Consider the following 15,298-nt stretch of genomic DNA (forward strand, 5'->3'; position numbering starts at 1 on the left):
GTTTGTAAATAATTCATTGACCATAGAAAAAGTTATCAATAATAGTGTTTCTTATGGTTCTAAATTGAATTGGCAATGCTGCATTTGTATTATTGGGTCTTCACCTGAAGATTGTTGAAGGCGTTTTGGTTGTACACATTCTGAGCAATGAAAATGTGCCATGTTATGATATATTTAGTATCCATGTAAATAATTTGCTAGTTCTATGGTATGACCAAGAACGTTTATGAAATATTTCTTCAAAATTCCTTAGTATAATAATTCAACTTTTAGCTTTGGTAACCATTAATGATTTGAAAGTCACTTGTACATGAACTTGTGAAAGCATAATGCAATTGAATGTAAATATTTAATTTCTTTTGTATAACTTGAACAACATTGATATTAGGACTCAATGTGTTTATGTGGGGGCACATCATTGACTATGCATTGCTCATTAACAATGGTTAAAATTTTTAAAACAGAACTTGACTTTTTCTAAGGCTGTGTCAACTTCCTGTATTTAATTAATTCTCTGTTGTATTTGTGAAGGTTTGCAGGTCAAGTTTTTATCTGTACTAGGCCAGTTTTGCTGAAAAATATTTATGGCACGATTTATTCTTTTAACGGTTTGAATTGAGAACCGCAAGGTTGATATACATACTGTGCTGTTGAAAATACAGTTCTTGATAATCCTTACCTACAATGTACTTTTTTTGCTGACATTTAACAATAGTGAGGCTTCATAGAAATATATTTTGGCAGCTTCACATGCTACCATATAGAGCTGTAGCCTGTGTACCATCCTCCGTAGTGACTGCTGGCTCAATACATTTGAAGCATGGTACTCAGTAATCTCCAAGCAGATTCCTGGTGGCATAAGATAGTATCAAAGCTGGCCAAGGAGTATAGCCGGCCAGAGGTCAGCTGCCTGCTTGGAGAGGTACTCAGGCTACTAGTAATAGAGCTGTGTAACTTAACAATTTTAGGTGCAGGCAGAGTAGTTTAGGTACAGGTCCAGACTTGGACCCTAACAATTACGCCGATTATCAAAGTTACAAGGCACCCCTTTTTTTTAGTGGTTGTCATTTTCGGACGAGAATTGACGTATTTGAATCTCAAAATAAGTCTGTACATTTTATTAATCTTCAACTTGCAGGCTATCAACTCTTGTCACCTTTGAGACACGATTCACTTATCTTGAGTCTACATAAGTTATGTCCATTGACTAGTGACTAGTTTGGATACATGTACACCAGGTGTTGGTGTCCAGACCTGTAACAGCTTTACATAATTTACAGGTCCAGTTATCAGGTGTACACCCCTACTACTTGCCCCTACTACCATGCATGCAAGTATCTGTAAATTTTTTTAAAGACCTGTAGATATGATTGTACCATAGCAGTGGGAATGCGTGACTGACTTAATTCAGGTAGTAACACATGACTACAAACAAGCACGACCAATGCTGTAGCAAAGTGATTTATTTCTGCATGAATTGGGTGAGGACCTCTGGTGAATACAGTACAAAAACACAGCACGTTCTCAACACAGCTTAGGACCAGGGATTGTCTCCAAACTGCAATATCTGGCAGAAATAGGTAACTAATATTCACACGTTTCCTGTCTTGAAGATACTTCTGTTTGTTAAACTGGACATCCCCCTTTGACATCAGTACTCTGTTGGTAGGCAACAAAGTTTGAAACTTTCCCTGGTATTTCTAAAGACATGGACGCCACTGTTCTGTACCATATGGCCTGGAAATCACGCGCTTGGGAGACCATTAAAATGTACTATGTTTGCTACATCATATTGCATACCTGACTTCGTGGCAACACACGACTAGTTAATAACAACGTCTCCAGCTTCTAGAAATCTTGCAACATCAGATAACCAGACGGGTCGTACCGTTTTACGTCATTACATTTCATTTTCACATCTGTAGCTGTGCAAGAAAGAACTGAAGAACGTCAACCTATGGAACAATTTTATTTTTGTTTTCTATAGTTTTTTTTCTCTTTTGCGATTTTTTTTCTTCAGTTTTTTTCTTTTTACTTGGTGTCTGATGGTGGTCACAAAATATGCCCGGCCAACTAAATGTGTCTCCACAATGGTTGGCCATACATGCTCTTCATGTTTCCCCTTTAGTGTACTTGTACATACATCTCAACAAAATGAGTTGGTAAGCTTTTAGAGACACCTCAATGGCGGCGCTTCATCTTTTTCTACCATGACGTTGTTTAAAAACAAATATGTCACAGTTTAAAGTCAAAAACAAAAACAAAGGTGCAAACTGCATAACACAACGTTCTGAACAGAAACTGAACAAGAAATTGAACAAAATAGAGGAAGGAAAAAAGGTAGGAGCTCAATAGAAATATTCAACTGCTTCTTTTGAAGCACCTGGATTAGAATTAAATACATCTAAGTGTCAGGCGCTTTTGAAACCATCTATTTTGTATAAACATGGTATAGCAAGATTTTGAACAAAGCAGGCTTTTCAATTTGTAAGTTGGCTACTGAATGCAACAAAACCTTTAACATACTTTATGCTCATGTTTCTTAAGAGACATCAATATCCACTTACAGTGTATGTTTTCAAAAAATGTTGTGACTTTGTTGACAGTAGTACAAAACAAAACTTTCAGGAGGATTGGCATATAATACTACTGTCAACAACAAGATTGGGGGAGCAGAGTTTGAACTGTGAGAGTATGTGGTGTCTATAAGATACCTGTAATATGCCATGGGATCAAAAGCACCTGAATCTATTCACTTAGTTTTTTTAAGAGGGTGTGGTCATCTATTCTGTCTCACTGTAAAACCACAAATGGTCAGCAAAAATTTGTCTTGTCTGCCCTTTATACCACTCGTTTCTACCTGAGCCAAACAAAGGACTACCCCTCAATACAGTAGATGTTTGCATTATCAAGTCTGCTACACTACATGTTATTGGTCAGTGTTGGAGAGAGCTTGATCGTCATTGGTCAGTTCATGATGGGTGTGGTCGTTGTGCTTGTGGATGGACTATGCCACTGCCTGTGGCTGGGGAGGGGAGGCCGCGCCTGGCTGGGAAGATGGCGGCTTGTTGAAGCCTCCACGTCCGCCTCTCGGGGACACCATACCACGCATCCCTCCGCGACCTCCTACAGCAATGGCTGTGGGGTGGACAACAAAGGATTAATAACATTAGAAATATTACACAACAGTGGAAACCCAGAAAGAGGTTTGCATTAAGGGAAGAGGAAAACTTGCACATCTTACAAATGCTGCATATAAATGGCTAACAAGAATTTGGCAAGAACATCAGCTTACTACTCCAATTTCTCTTGCGTCATTAGATTGGTCCCATTTCTTTTTTGTTAGTTTTACTGTTTTGAAATGTCTTGGAGACAACATTTTACATGTGGGATAAGCTAAAACACAAACGGGTGTACCCACCTCCCCTGGGGGCTCCACGAGGGCCGATGCCGCCCCTGCCTCCCCTGGGGAAACCATCCTGGACAAACAATAAAAGATACATCAATATCCTGATCTTTTTAACTTTTCTTTAAAAATTTAAAACTATTTCTTTCAATATCTTCTACTTCTACATCTTCTACAACAATAATGATTAGTGACAACAGACTTCTGAGAGTGAGTGACCTTCAACCCTCAGGTCACGTGACCCACAGAGCTGAAGAAACCATGGCCTATGCCTGGGGAAAGCTTCTCATCGCAAGTATTTTCATTGCGAGTTCTAGTTCAATTTTCATATTCCTAAAGACTTCTAGTCCCTTTACTGTTTTGGCCACCTCAAACACAACAAATAGGACACCTAAAATTATGGAGAAGAGAGAGACACAAATTGGCAACTTTACTCTGAGTTTACCCTTCCCTTCCACTCACCTGTTGCCTGGTGTAGCCCCTCTGCTGGTCCTGTCCGTACGTGTTGGGGAACGTCTGGTCACCACGGAAACCACCCTGGTAACCAGGATTGGAGTTCTGGTAGAAACCTGGGTGGCGAGGGAAAATTGCATAGGTAAGTCACAAATTATTTCAATGAACGTAATATCTCATCAGATGCAAGATGCACAGCATAATATCATAAGATGTGTCAATGCGGTGATTGCAATGTACTTCTTTCTGAACATCTAAGTTTCTATCTAAGAAACCACACAAAAGAACTACTTCTATGCCTGTATCAGATGTTTGTAACCTTGAGGGTTGCAGAATTCCCAAGGAAGACCTGTATTGTGTGTAGGCTAGAAGGAGTGTTGTACTTGCCATGGAAGCGAGTGAGGTCAATGGGTACATGTATGTTAGTGGTGTCATGGTAGGCACCTGATGAGAGAAATGTACATGTCAATCACCCTTGGTGTGCATGTATGTCTGTACTGTAGTGCAAATATGTGAAACAATCTATACAACAAAACAAAAATACAAGAAGAAAGGGACAGAAATTCCACAAACTGTTCTGTAAGGTCGATTGTTATGTCATATGTCTGTGCTGAGTATAATGTCTTTGTCATGTGCATTGTGGATGGACTATATTTTTTCATTTGGCAATTTTTTTCAAACCATAAAAATTCAAGTATCCAAATATGTTTAGGGGTACAATTTATCAATATTTTGCATCTCTGATGAGAGGACATGCTGCGCGTCCTGGAGAATGGGTCACATACGAGAGTAGCTGATAACCCACCTGTGAACGCGCTGTTGAAGCGTGCATTCCCTCTCCCATTCATGCCCCCACGTCCTCTGAAGGAGGCGCTGTTTCCCCGGCTGCCACGACCGCCGCGTCCCCCTCGGTTCTGGAAAGGCTGGTTGCGGAAGTGCTGCTGGGACGTCATGAGGCCAGACTGCTGGAATCCTGGGGGAACAACAACTCTCATGTCAGGAGTTACAGGCACAAACTGAAGGGAGTCACAGATTGCTCAAAGCATCTAATAAATCAAGTTAGTATGTGTTCAAAGAATTACAAAGATCAAGCATTGCCACAGTGTCTGACTTGCAAGAAAATACATACATTCAAAACTCTGTAGATCTCATCCTCCTATGCAGGGACATCCAACAGCAAAACCGCCCGTCTGGATGTACCCTGCTCTTTCAACCGTCACTCTTAGTTCCTGTGGACGTCCCCCCCAAACCAGCTGTTAGCCAATCAGAGAACAGGCCTTTCAGTTTTCAAAAGCGGTCTTGCATATATAAGGGTAAGCTCATTAATATTTATAAGCAGGGCAGTCAGGAACTAAGGGTGACTGTTGAAACAGCAGGGTACATCCGGCCAGACAGGCGGTTTTGCTGTCCCTGCGTAGGAGGATGTGTAGATCTGTCCTGTCTATCTCCCATTTGATACCGGTAATACATTGTTTCATGGAGAGCCCTGACACTAGTCTATAACAAAGTGAAATAATGGCTAAGTATGAAAGGCTTTTCATCATTGTTGACAGTATGCCTGTCCTACCTCCCGAGTCTCCTGTAGTGACAGTAGCATCTCCAAATTGCTCACTCTGTGCAGGGTACTGCTGGCCCTGGGGCGGAGACATCTGCTGAGGGTTGTCGTTCCCCTGCATCGAGTACGACGCCATCGTGGACTGAAACGGTGCTGCATTAACATTGGTGCCGGCTGACGATTTTGGGACCTGAACATCGTTCTGATTGGGCATGGGGATGGTTGGCGTCTCGTTGGGCAGGGGAATCCTGTTGTTATCATTTAGAGCTGCCATTTTCGATGCCTCGTGGCCCGTGTAAGACAATTGGCCAGCTTGTGAGGAGTCCTGAAGTCCGTAACTCTGAGAGGTTTGCATGGTGGACTGGTCGTTGGGAAGGGGAATGGTGGGCGGGGGGTTGTAACTGGAGCCTATGTTTCCTAAGGAATGATCTGACAGGCCCTGCGATTGAGAGCCCAGCGAGGAGGAGCCAAGCTTACCGAGAGACTGCTCCGTGTGTGAGCTGGTGTCCACGCCCCACTGCTGTGAGTTGTACTGTTGGTTTGACATTTGTGAGAGTCCAGTCTGTCCTCCGTACTGCGTGCCCGCCACAGCCTGGCTGCCGTATTGTGTGCTGGAGCTGGTCTGGTAGTTGGTAGACGTTTGCTGACTGCTGTATTGTGAGTTTGCTGTGCTGCTGCCGTACTGGCTCTGCTGGGAGTTGTACTGAGAGTTCTGAGCATTGTACTGGCTGCTGGATTGTCCGTACGAGTTGCTGCTGTACTGATTATTTGCCGTCTGTCCGAGCTGGGCGTTCCCCGTGTACGACTGGCCGTACAGAGTCTGATTGGTCTGTGTTTGTGTTGTGGTGGCTGTTGGGGGCGGGGTGATCGTCCTGGGAGCCTGCGGAACCTGTGCTGGGGCCTGCTGGGGGTATCCTGTCTGTTGTGATTGTTCTGAAAACGCCAGAAATGGTCATGTTGATTCATTGGCTATTCAACAACTTGTTACGTCAATTTTTCTATAGCAGGTTCAGCAAACAATAACATGCTCAGACAAAAAAGAAAAAGCAGGAAATTTTTTAATGCAGCTACACATAATTCACATCAACGACAACAGCAATGACATTTGTGATGTCTCAGACAAAAATGCTCAGCAAAAGTGTTAAAAACTAAAAAACCTATTTTGTGCCATGAATTAGAACCAGCTACTAAGTAGGTCAATGAGTATCGTAACTGTCAGCTTTTATATCATAGGCCAAAAATAATGTACGCAAGCTTCAATGCAAAATTGACAAACTATAATCACAAGGACAAGAACAAAAGGGCAGGCACTGCTGGGAATTTTTTTGGGAAAGGAATGATTTGGGAGACATTTTGGACAAGCCTACGTACCTTTCTGTTGTACAGAAGGGGGCGGAGTGATAGGTTTAGGGGGTCCCGACATACTTGGCTGCGCGGCGACCACAGCTGGGTCCATACTATGGGTCGGGGCTGAAAGGACAACACAGCACCTCTAAGTTACATGTCGCCGCAATACTTTCTCATGACATCCGCTATTTTCCTTACAAGCATATATCTAGAATGGGTCATTTCTCAGAAAGGGGGACTGTGCTTTGAGATCTTTGAAAAAGGAGGAAAGTAGTTTTCCTTGCCCCTTGTCCATGCTTTCTTGTACCAGATCAGTAACCACAAGCTCTGATGAAGAGAGCTAGCCACTGCCTCTACCAAACAAAAGCTGTCCACTTCATAGGCCAGCAGAACCCAGACTTCACTGTATGCTTTTGGATGTGTGAAACGTCGCAGACTAGGAGCTTACACCATGTCCACTTACTTTCCCTGTCGATGAGCGACTCCTGCATGAAGTTGAAGCTGCCCTGCACCGTTGCCAGGACTTCGTCCAGCGAGCGCTGCGGTCGCACCACCATCGCCTGCTGAGCTGCCGTCATGGCGAACATGGAGTCGGCCATGGACGCCGACGTCTGGTTGGACACCAGGGGCTCCTGGGGAGGCTCGGGGGCCAGGGGTTCCTGCACCTGGGGGTGGGGAGAAGATGATGAATGGTTTATTGAGAAAGCATACTCTCAGAATCCAACAATGGAAGCCAGAAGGCTGAAATGGTGTCAGACTTGACATTGATCATTTTTAAAGTCAATGTACAATTGAAAAAAATGTTATCGAAATATTCAAAGGAAGATTAAAAACAAACTGCTTGGCAAGAAACATGGATGTTAATAGGGGTTCAAATATCCTTTTTCTGAAGCTTCTGTTTGAGTACCAAGATAATCACTATATGTTGAACAACAATCATAACAGTTGCAGGTGAATGTATTATGGAGGTGGAGCTCTTAGCTTTAGGATACTTTTCCCAGTCAAACCTAAAAGTTTCAGATAAGGTACAATCAGAATAACAGATTCCATGTTACATGCAGGCATAGGGAGTTCATAAAATTGAAGGAAACATGGTTAAGTATTCATGGTATCTGTCAGTAAGCAAGCAGGAGTAGTTCCTAAGTTTAAGAAAAAAAATAAAAGAAAAGGTGAGTTTGCTGGTGTCTTCTTTCCATGCAAGAAAATACACCTCTGACAATCGAACATTGTACATCAACTTTATAGAGATAATCAGGGTTAGAAACATGCAGAAGGTCAGGGGTTACAGAGGGGTCAACCTTGGAGGGGAGAATCTGGGAGTTGATCACCTACCCGGCGCTCAAAGACCAGGGAAGTTTTGAGCACCTATGCATGGAAAAGAAAAAAGTGAATTTTGCTGAAACCACCGTGTAGTTTAACAAAAGGGTGGGACCTTACACCTCAGGCCTTGAATAACTTTTAAAAGAGATAATAAGAAAAAAGAAAAGAAAAAAAGAAACGTAAAATGACACATGCCTAATTGCGCAACAAGCTGTTTTCTATATGCAGGCAGCACACTCACATTGTGATCGAAGGAGTGTGATCGTGATATACTTTTACTACTAGCAGTATGATAACAAATTTGTATACCTGAAATTACCAACTGATGGGCAATAACACTATCTTTTACCTTTCAAGCAACATTGAAGACAATAAAATTACAACAGTAACATATACTTGAGAGAAATGCAGTCAAACCTATATATATCCTAGCTTTTGATTTTTTGCATGCAAGGACTGTAAATAACAGATGTAAACCTTGACTGACTACACAAAAGATATGACAAATCTTGTTGTTCTGATCTGCTTACCTCAGTCTCTTCCACAGTGGTGATGTCCTCCGTTTCTACGGCAACAAACTCCTCCTGTGGAGGCACCTGCTGGGGTGGGGCCTCCTCCTCCACCTCTTCTTCTGGAACAGGTGAGAAAAATGATGAAAACATCAGTTGACAATGATTTTAGCATGAACATCAGAAAATCTGGTTTGCTTCAGCATCGCTTCAAAAGAATCTGTATCTTTATAGCCAGTATAATCACCCTTCAGCGTAACACACTAGCTTAATGTCTTAATGTCTAAGGAAAGTCAATGAAAGTTTTAGGTTAAGGTTGACAGGCACTTCTTTGCATCCATCCATGCCATCATCCCTTACCTTCTTCCTCTTGTTGTTCTTCCTGGGCCGGCCCATTCTCAGAGGGGGGCTCAGGCTGGGCATGCATGTTGTCCCAGTACGGGCAGTTCACGACTTCCTGGAGCAATTCCCGCAAGTCTTTATCTGCGGCGTAGGGTCAAGGGTCGTACTGGGTCATCATATCTTCTTATGTCATAAATAACCGAGGCAACAGTCCTAGTGTTCCTCATCGGACAATTAACATTAAATCAACACTAAAACATATCCCTAGTTTGTTTGCTTGTGCCTTTAGTCACGGCAAGATACAGAATTTCAAAAGGTTCAGTTTAAGCTTGATTTGAATCAAGTACTGTTGAAAACATATGTTGAACAACACAATCCAGTCTGATTGGTGTTAGCAGGACAAGGATACATGTGGTGCCTGCTATCTCCTTCTCACGAGCATCCAGAAGACACAAGACATGCTCGCTGGCGTCTGCCTGCTGGCTGCTGAAACTGGTGCCTTCCTCCGTCTCAGGGTTAATGACCTTGTACAGCTCGTCCAGTTGTGTCAGCTGGGCTTCTGTCAGGGGCTGGGTGGGGGAGCCAGAACATCAGTACAGTCTTTAACAGTTACAATGCACATAAGCAGGAATACAGATACATTTGATTATACAACATGATGTAGAAATCTTCCTTTGAAATGGTGTGATTTAATTGTAAACATGACAGACAGATGTTCCTTCAGTCTCTGTGTTGTTGGCATAGATTTTGACGAATAAGAATTTGCAATTTTAAATAAAGCTATTAGCATTATCGAAAATGAAGACAGGTATATATATAATCCTGTTATAAATGGTTATCTTAATGGAATCAGCACAGATGTTCCTTCAGTCTGCATGTTGTTGGCATATATTTTTGGCGAAAAAGAATTTGCAATCAAAGCTATTAGCAGTATCCAGTGTTCTCACCAGGCCTTTTCAGCATAGCGGGCCGATACGCTGTGGGCTGGAAAAATGACGCTGTAAAAAGCCCGCTACGCTGCTTTTTCATCCAGCGTAGCGGCAAAAAATGGGGAATAAAAGAAAAATATCGTAGTAAAAATACATAGGCACGCGCCAAGCACGCGCCTTCGCTGTTTCAGGAAGTTATCAGCTCGAAGTGAGGTGTTTTACAGCACCGACCCGCCGTACCGCTGTTTCGCAGCCCCTCCCACCCTTGCGTTCCCGCGCGCGGAAATGTAAACACAGACGCGAGAGGGCCTTGCCCGCACGTGATTAGCGGGGCGGGATCTCTCCCCGGAACAGCCGGAACAGCGGCGTTGATAAACAGAGGCTGTTACTAGCAGTTGCGTCTTTCTTTTTCAGTACGGAAAATAGAATCAATTATTTCTGACACATTTCTAGAGCAAGAACGGGTCGCGTTCCAAAGTTTCCTGTTCTAAATTTTGCGTGTGCCGCCCTGCGTTCGTGCCAAAAAAATAAAATAAAATGAGTAGCGCGTGTGCTGCGAGTGATCAGTGGGGTGGGATACCTCCCCGGAACAGCCAGTTCCCGGGGAATGCCCTTATTTGGGGAGCTGGGTTGACCAACATAGGCTGTTACTGATAGTTGCGTAATTTTTATTTCAGCGCTGGAAATAGAATCAATTCTTTCCGACATAATTCTGGAGCAAGAGCGGGTCGCTTTCCCAAAATCCCTGTTCTAAATTTGAAGCTCTTTGTATCGGCATTCGTAAGATACAAACCATCGTAAGTTTGTATGTAAAACCCGGGCGTTTAATAGTTTCGCCGACAAGCCTCCCCTTGTGGCCCCGCCCACAAACCGCCAGGGCAGTATCGGCACCTTTCCGATTTGATCAAAGGGCCGCCGGCTATCAATCAAACGCGGCTGTTGTTTACAGTTTCAGTCATGTGCCGTGTGCAAGTTTACAGCGAACTTCAACGTAATATTACATTCCTTGGACTTTCTTTCCCACAGCGGTGCTTCTACAAAATATTTATTAGACTGTAACACGGAGTCCCACATGTTTTAAAGAATGGAATCTGACGCGGAACAGCGGTTTTTACCGGGTATTTTCTTGAAACATGTCCGTGGGAATATCGTCTAAACTCTAACGGCGAGGCGGCGACGCAGGGAGACCTCCAACAAAAGTCGCACGGCTGCTAACAGCGATACTAGCGCTATAAACAAGCGCTTCAACTTCGGATGGCAACAAGGACAATATTTTTAAGTACTGTTGAGCTGAGTAAAGTTTGTTGTTTATGACCGTATCAGTTTTTAGTTGTCTGTGAATCTTTGACCCGAAATATTGTTACGTCAAACTGCTGACGAGAAGTTAAGTGACTGCTGCGATTATCGTAGATATGGCCCTAAAAAAATGATGAAATAAGCCTTCTCAATAGCCTAAAATGCAAGAGCTTCCGGGGGGCTTCGCCACCCTGGGTCCCCCCACCGGGGCTCTGCCCCTGGACCCCGCCGGGGGCCTTCGGCGGCCCCCGGACCCCTGCCCGACGCTGTGAAAAATTCCTGGTGAGAACACTGGTATCATTATGTAATCCGATTATAAATGGTGATTTTATTGGAATCACCACAGAAGTTTCTTTAATCTGCACGTTGTTGGCATAGATTTTGAAATTAAAAAATTCGCAATTGATAGTAATCGAAAATTAAGACGAGTAATTTTAACCCCGCTATCAGATCCCGATATCCCCCCAACCCCTGTGTACCCACCACGGCGCCAGGCTTCCCCTGTTTGAAGTCGTCGCGCACAGCGTCGGTCCCTAGCAGATCCAGCACGTGCTGAATCTCCAGTAGGTCCTGCACTCTCTTGAGCTCCACCTCCCGCTGAGCCAGCAGCTGGCGCTTCTCCGCCTTCTTCACCAACTTCTGGGTCTGCCGTTCCACACAGAGATCAACCGTTTTTACGTGCATTTTGCGAGCTATATGCCTACCTTTACATTAAATGTGGACATTACAACCTTTGCAACACCAGGCAAAAATTGAGTAGGCAAAAGCCTGAATTTTTTTCATTTCCATTTGATGAAAAAAAAAACTTAAGATACTTCCCCCATCATTTGCGTACAAATTTCTGTCATTGATCAATTTCCTGGTGAGTGTTTGGGCATAGGTTTTTCAAATTTGGCAATTTTTTAATACCAATTTTCTTCAGTCAAGGTTGACGGAATGAGCTTAACATTTTTTCATCATACCCAGCAAAATTCTGTCAAAAGGCAGGTGCTGGAAATTGCAATAACGTAGGATATTGCATGTAAAGTAACTGAACCTTACCCAAGACTTATCACTGCTAGAACAGTACAAGCAGCCTAATATATATTTCCTGGAGAGGTATGCTGAACTCACCTCAGCGTTGATTGTCAGGAACTGCTTCATGAAGTCATTAGTCAGCTCCAGACACTGCACAACCTCATCATACTTCGCGGCGGCTTCCTGTAACCAGGAACAAAAAATCCTCAGAACTCAATAATGGCTGCATGCCATCAACATTTCTAATCTGTCCTGTCCTTTTATATAAGAGTGGCACCGTAACCTCTGGGATCCAGGGAAGTGTCAGGTGCAATTTTTCTTGTATTTAGTTTCTCCTCCTGCGCACATGTTTGTCATGGGTTGGCACCGAGGCCTTTACACAGCCAGCACTACCAGACAAAAAGAACCACACAGTTCTTGGCACCAGCTATCATGGGAAAAGTCTACATACCAGATCCATGGGTACCGATCCATGGACAAGGACTTAGACAGGACAAGGACAGATAACATCACAGCCATTTCACAAGCATGGTATGGGAATTGGGAACTTGCTTTCCTCATTGTGTGTACACACAACTTAGCTTCAATTCTATTACCAAAACATTTTGGGACATTTATCTACACAAAAACCTAAAGACAGTCATGATGCAAAAAAGGAGTTTATGACTAGTATGGATACCATGGACAATACACACTTTTACTGACCATATTGTTTCGTGTTTTGTCTTGTGGGTTTCCTATGCATGAATAAAATAACACCCTAAAGTTTGTAGATATGTTTTGGTGACATGGGCACAACGACTTTGAACAAGTCACTTCCTAACATGGTGACATCATCGATTCATCCTGTACTGCTAGTACTAGATGAAAATATTTTCAATCAAAGTGAAATCTTCAAATTTAAATCCTTAACCATGAGTAAGAGTTAAACATAAGTGGTATTTGTGTTACCAAAGGGTTGATAATGCACTTAAATACCAGGATTTTAAAAACATTTCAACTTGTTATAAGAAAAATGAGGATCCTACCAGCTGGTCTTTGTTCAGCTCTTCTCCTTTCTTGGATAGTTCTCGATATCCATCCAGTTTTTGCTGTGGGAAGAACAAGAAACATGTGTTGTTGTATTTTAGACATACACCTAAAAGATTACATTGGCACGGTTTCAGTACAGAATACAGTACAAAGAATGTGTCCAAATAATGGAAATAGACATTGTTATGAGAATCAGTCCATTGACTAAACATGTGATACTAATTTATTCAATCAATTGTGTCACTATCCAATTAAACAAGTCAAGTCCTTAGCTTCTGGATGACAGTTGTGTGCAATGTATTTACAACTGCAAAACAATGGCTATACACAATGCAAGTAAGCCAGTCCTTGTAGACTCTTACAATTCAGATAGTTAATTATAATGTCCAGCATTAAAATTGGTCTCGTCATGAAACAATAGTACGTAACTGAGGTTTCAGTTCAATGTACATTTGTATCTTCCACTGCTTCAGGATTACATGTACTTGTATGTGTTGCTGAGAGGAATAATCAGGACAGAAAACCCTGACCCACAAATTCAACTATGTGTACATTGTTTGTGTGTATGTTTATATAGCACATGGTACTCTTGGCAATGGCCTTGATAAAATGTATTTGGGGAGTTGCTTTCACAAGCCAAGGACGTGAAAGGTCATCTGTGAAAGGGATTTTGTAGTTTGCTCTAAACCGTGGTTGTCACAACATTTCTCCCAAGTCTATCACACAAACTTCCTTCAGTCAGAGTCAGTCATTAATACTACTCTACTCTATAAACGAGACAAGAACATTAAAAAATCAGTCTTCTGTAAATATCAGTCTTCTGTAAAAGGGGTTTGTAAAATTGGAACTGGTTGAAAGCTGATTATCATTCAAAATGACATCAACAGACCTTACACTTAGGCATATCAGATATATGGACTGTTTGGCGGATATCAATCTGGGTGTATTGACAGCATAGACAAGGAGCTTTAAAAAGCTTTCTGGTGTAAAAATGTATTGATAATTTTATTATCCACGTGCAAAAAAAAAAATAAGAGACTTTGACATTATCTTCATGATCTAAAATATTTGTCAAAAAGTTATAAAACTGTAGGTTTAGTAGTTTCACATACAGGACCTAAAATGAAATACAAAACTCCACACACGTTATCATGAATGACGAAACTGAAACAAGGAACTCATGTTGCCCCCCTCCCCCTCACCGCATAAATTTCCACCAGCTACGCAATAAAATAACGGCTATGACTTCAGCGTGTAAGAATGAACATATCATCGCAGGAATACCAAAATCGGTACCAAAATACTGTCTGCTAATTCCTCTCAATTGAAAGCATCGTGGTTTATGTGTTTCTTCACAAGAAAACTGTTGTGCGGCTCGTTTTGTCCTTCTGTCTGCCCAACACGTTCGGGACGCCATCTTTTAAATTTTCAGGATGACTTCCCGTACAACAGCCTTCCTTTCTTTTCCGCTATCTACGGTCAAAATCAAAAAGCGATAAACGTCTTCTCAATCCCCAAAGTCTCCTGGTTCAGCCTTACATGAACAGATGTCCAAAACTGACGGATTTGTACGACTGAGGACGCCGGAGTGGGGCCAAGAACAAAGCCAACATGTCCCGGCCGGGTCGCCATGCTTCTCTCACCACCAGCGATGTCATAGTCTGTTTCTGCGGCCAATTTCTTACCTTTCGCTTCTCCAAATTGCGAACTTTCTTCTCCACAATGTTCAGGACTTGCTGGAGAGCATTTTGATGCTCCTGTGGCGAGCCTGGTCGGGGTTTAGACGAGGCAGAGGGCATGATTTCTTCCCACCTTCTTCAGACACCAAGTTTGCAGCAGCTACAGTACCAAAATTCTGACCCAACATTCACGTGTGCAGGAAGCGCCTACCCCGTTCCGCGATGGTCGCGCCGGGACAGGGAGGCGGCTGTGTTAGGGGTTTCCATGCCTGCTTGTCACATCTGAAATACAGTAGATCCAAGGAGATATAGATAACTGTTATATAAAACCAAGGACGAATCGATGACACCAAGGCAAGCAAGTTTAAACCTCTTATTAGTCATTTTCTTTAAATCCACTTCATCGCACTAAA

General features: G+C 42.7%; 1 protein-coding gene across 5 annotated transcripts; it reads right to left on the reverse strand.

Moving 5' to 3' along the window:
• Positions 1–1,445: 1,445 nt before the first annotated feature.
• LOC118413907 (caprin-1-like) lies at positions 1,446–15,098 on the reverse strand. 5 transcript variants are annotated; one of them, XM_035817538.1, is made up of 15 exons: positions 14,892–15,098; positions 13,203–13,265; positions 12,271–12,357; positions 11,641–11,802; positions 9,342–9,501; positions 8,951–9,073; positions 8,612–8,709; positions 8,094–8,126; positions 7,225–7,426; positions 6,786–6,884; positions 5,427–6,347; positions 4,665–4,832; positions 3,869–3,975; positions 3,422–3,479; positions 1,446–3,138 (listed from the first exon to the last, which is right to left on the reverse strand). In XM_035817538.1, the coding sequence occupies exons 1-15, from the start codon at positions 15,003–15,005 to the stop codon at positions 3,008–3,010; spliced, it is 2,526 nt and encodes an 841-aa protein (XP_035673431.1). In that variant the 5' UTR covers positions 15,006–15,098; the 3' UTR covers positions 1,446–3,007. The 5 variants fall into 5 exon arrangements, with proteins under 5 accessions (XP_035673431.1, XP_035673430.1, XP_035673433.1 ...); XM_035817537.1 differs by having other exon boundaries at positions 8,612–8,712; XM_035817540.1 differs by lacking the exon at positions 8,094–8,126.
• Between the last annotated feature and the right edge of the window lie 200 nt (positions 15,099–15,298).

This window comes from Branchiostoma floridae, chromosome 4, assembly GCF_000003815.2.
Source record: "Branchiostoma floridae strain S238N-H82 chromosome 4, Bfl_VNyyK, whole genome shotgun sequence".
Lineage (NCBI taxonomy): Eukaryota > Metazoa > Chordata > Leptocardii > Amphioxiformes > Branchiostomatidae > Branchiostoma > Branchiostoma floridae.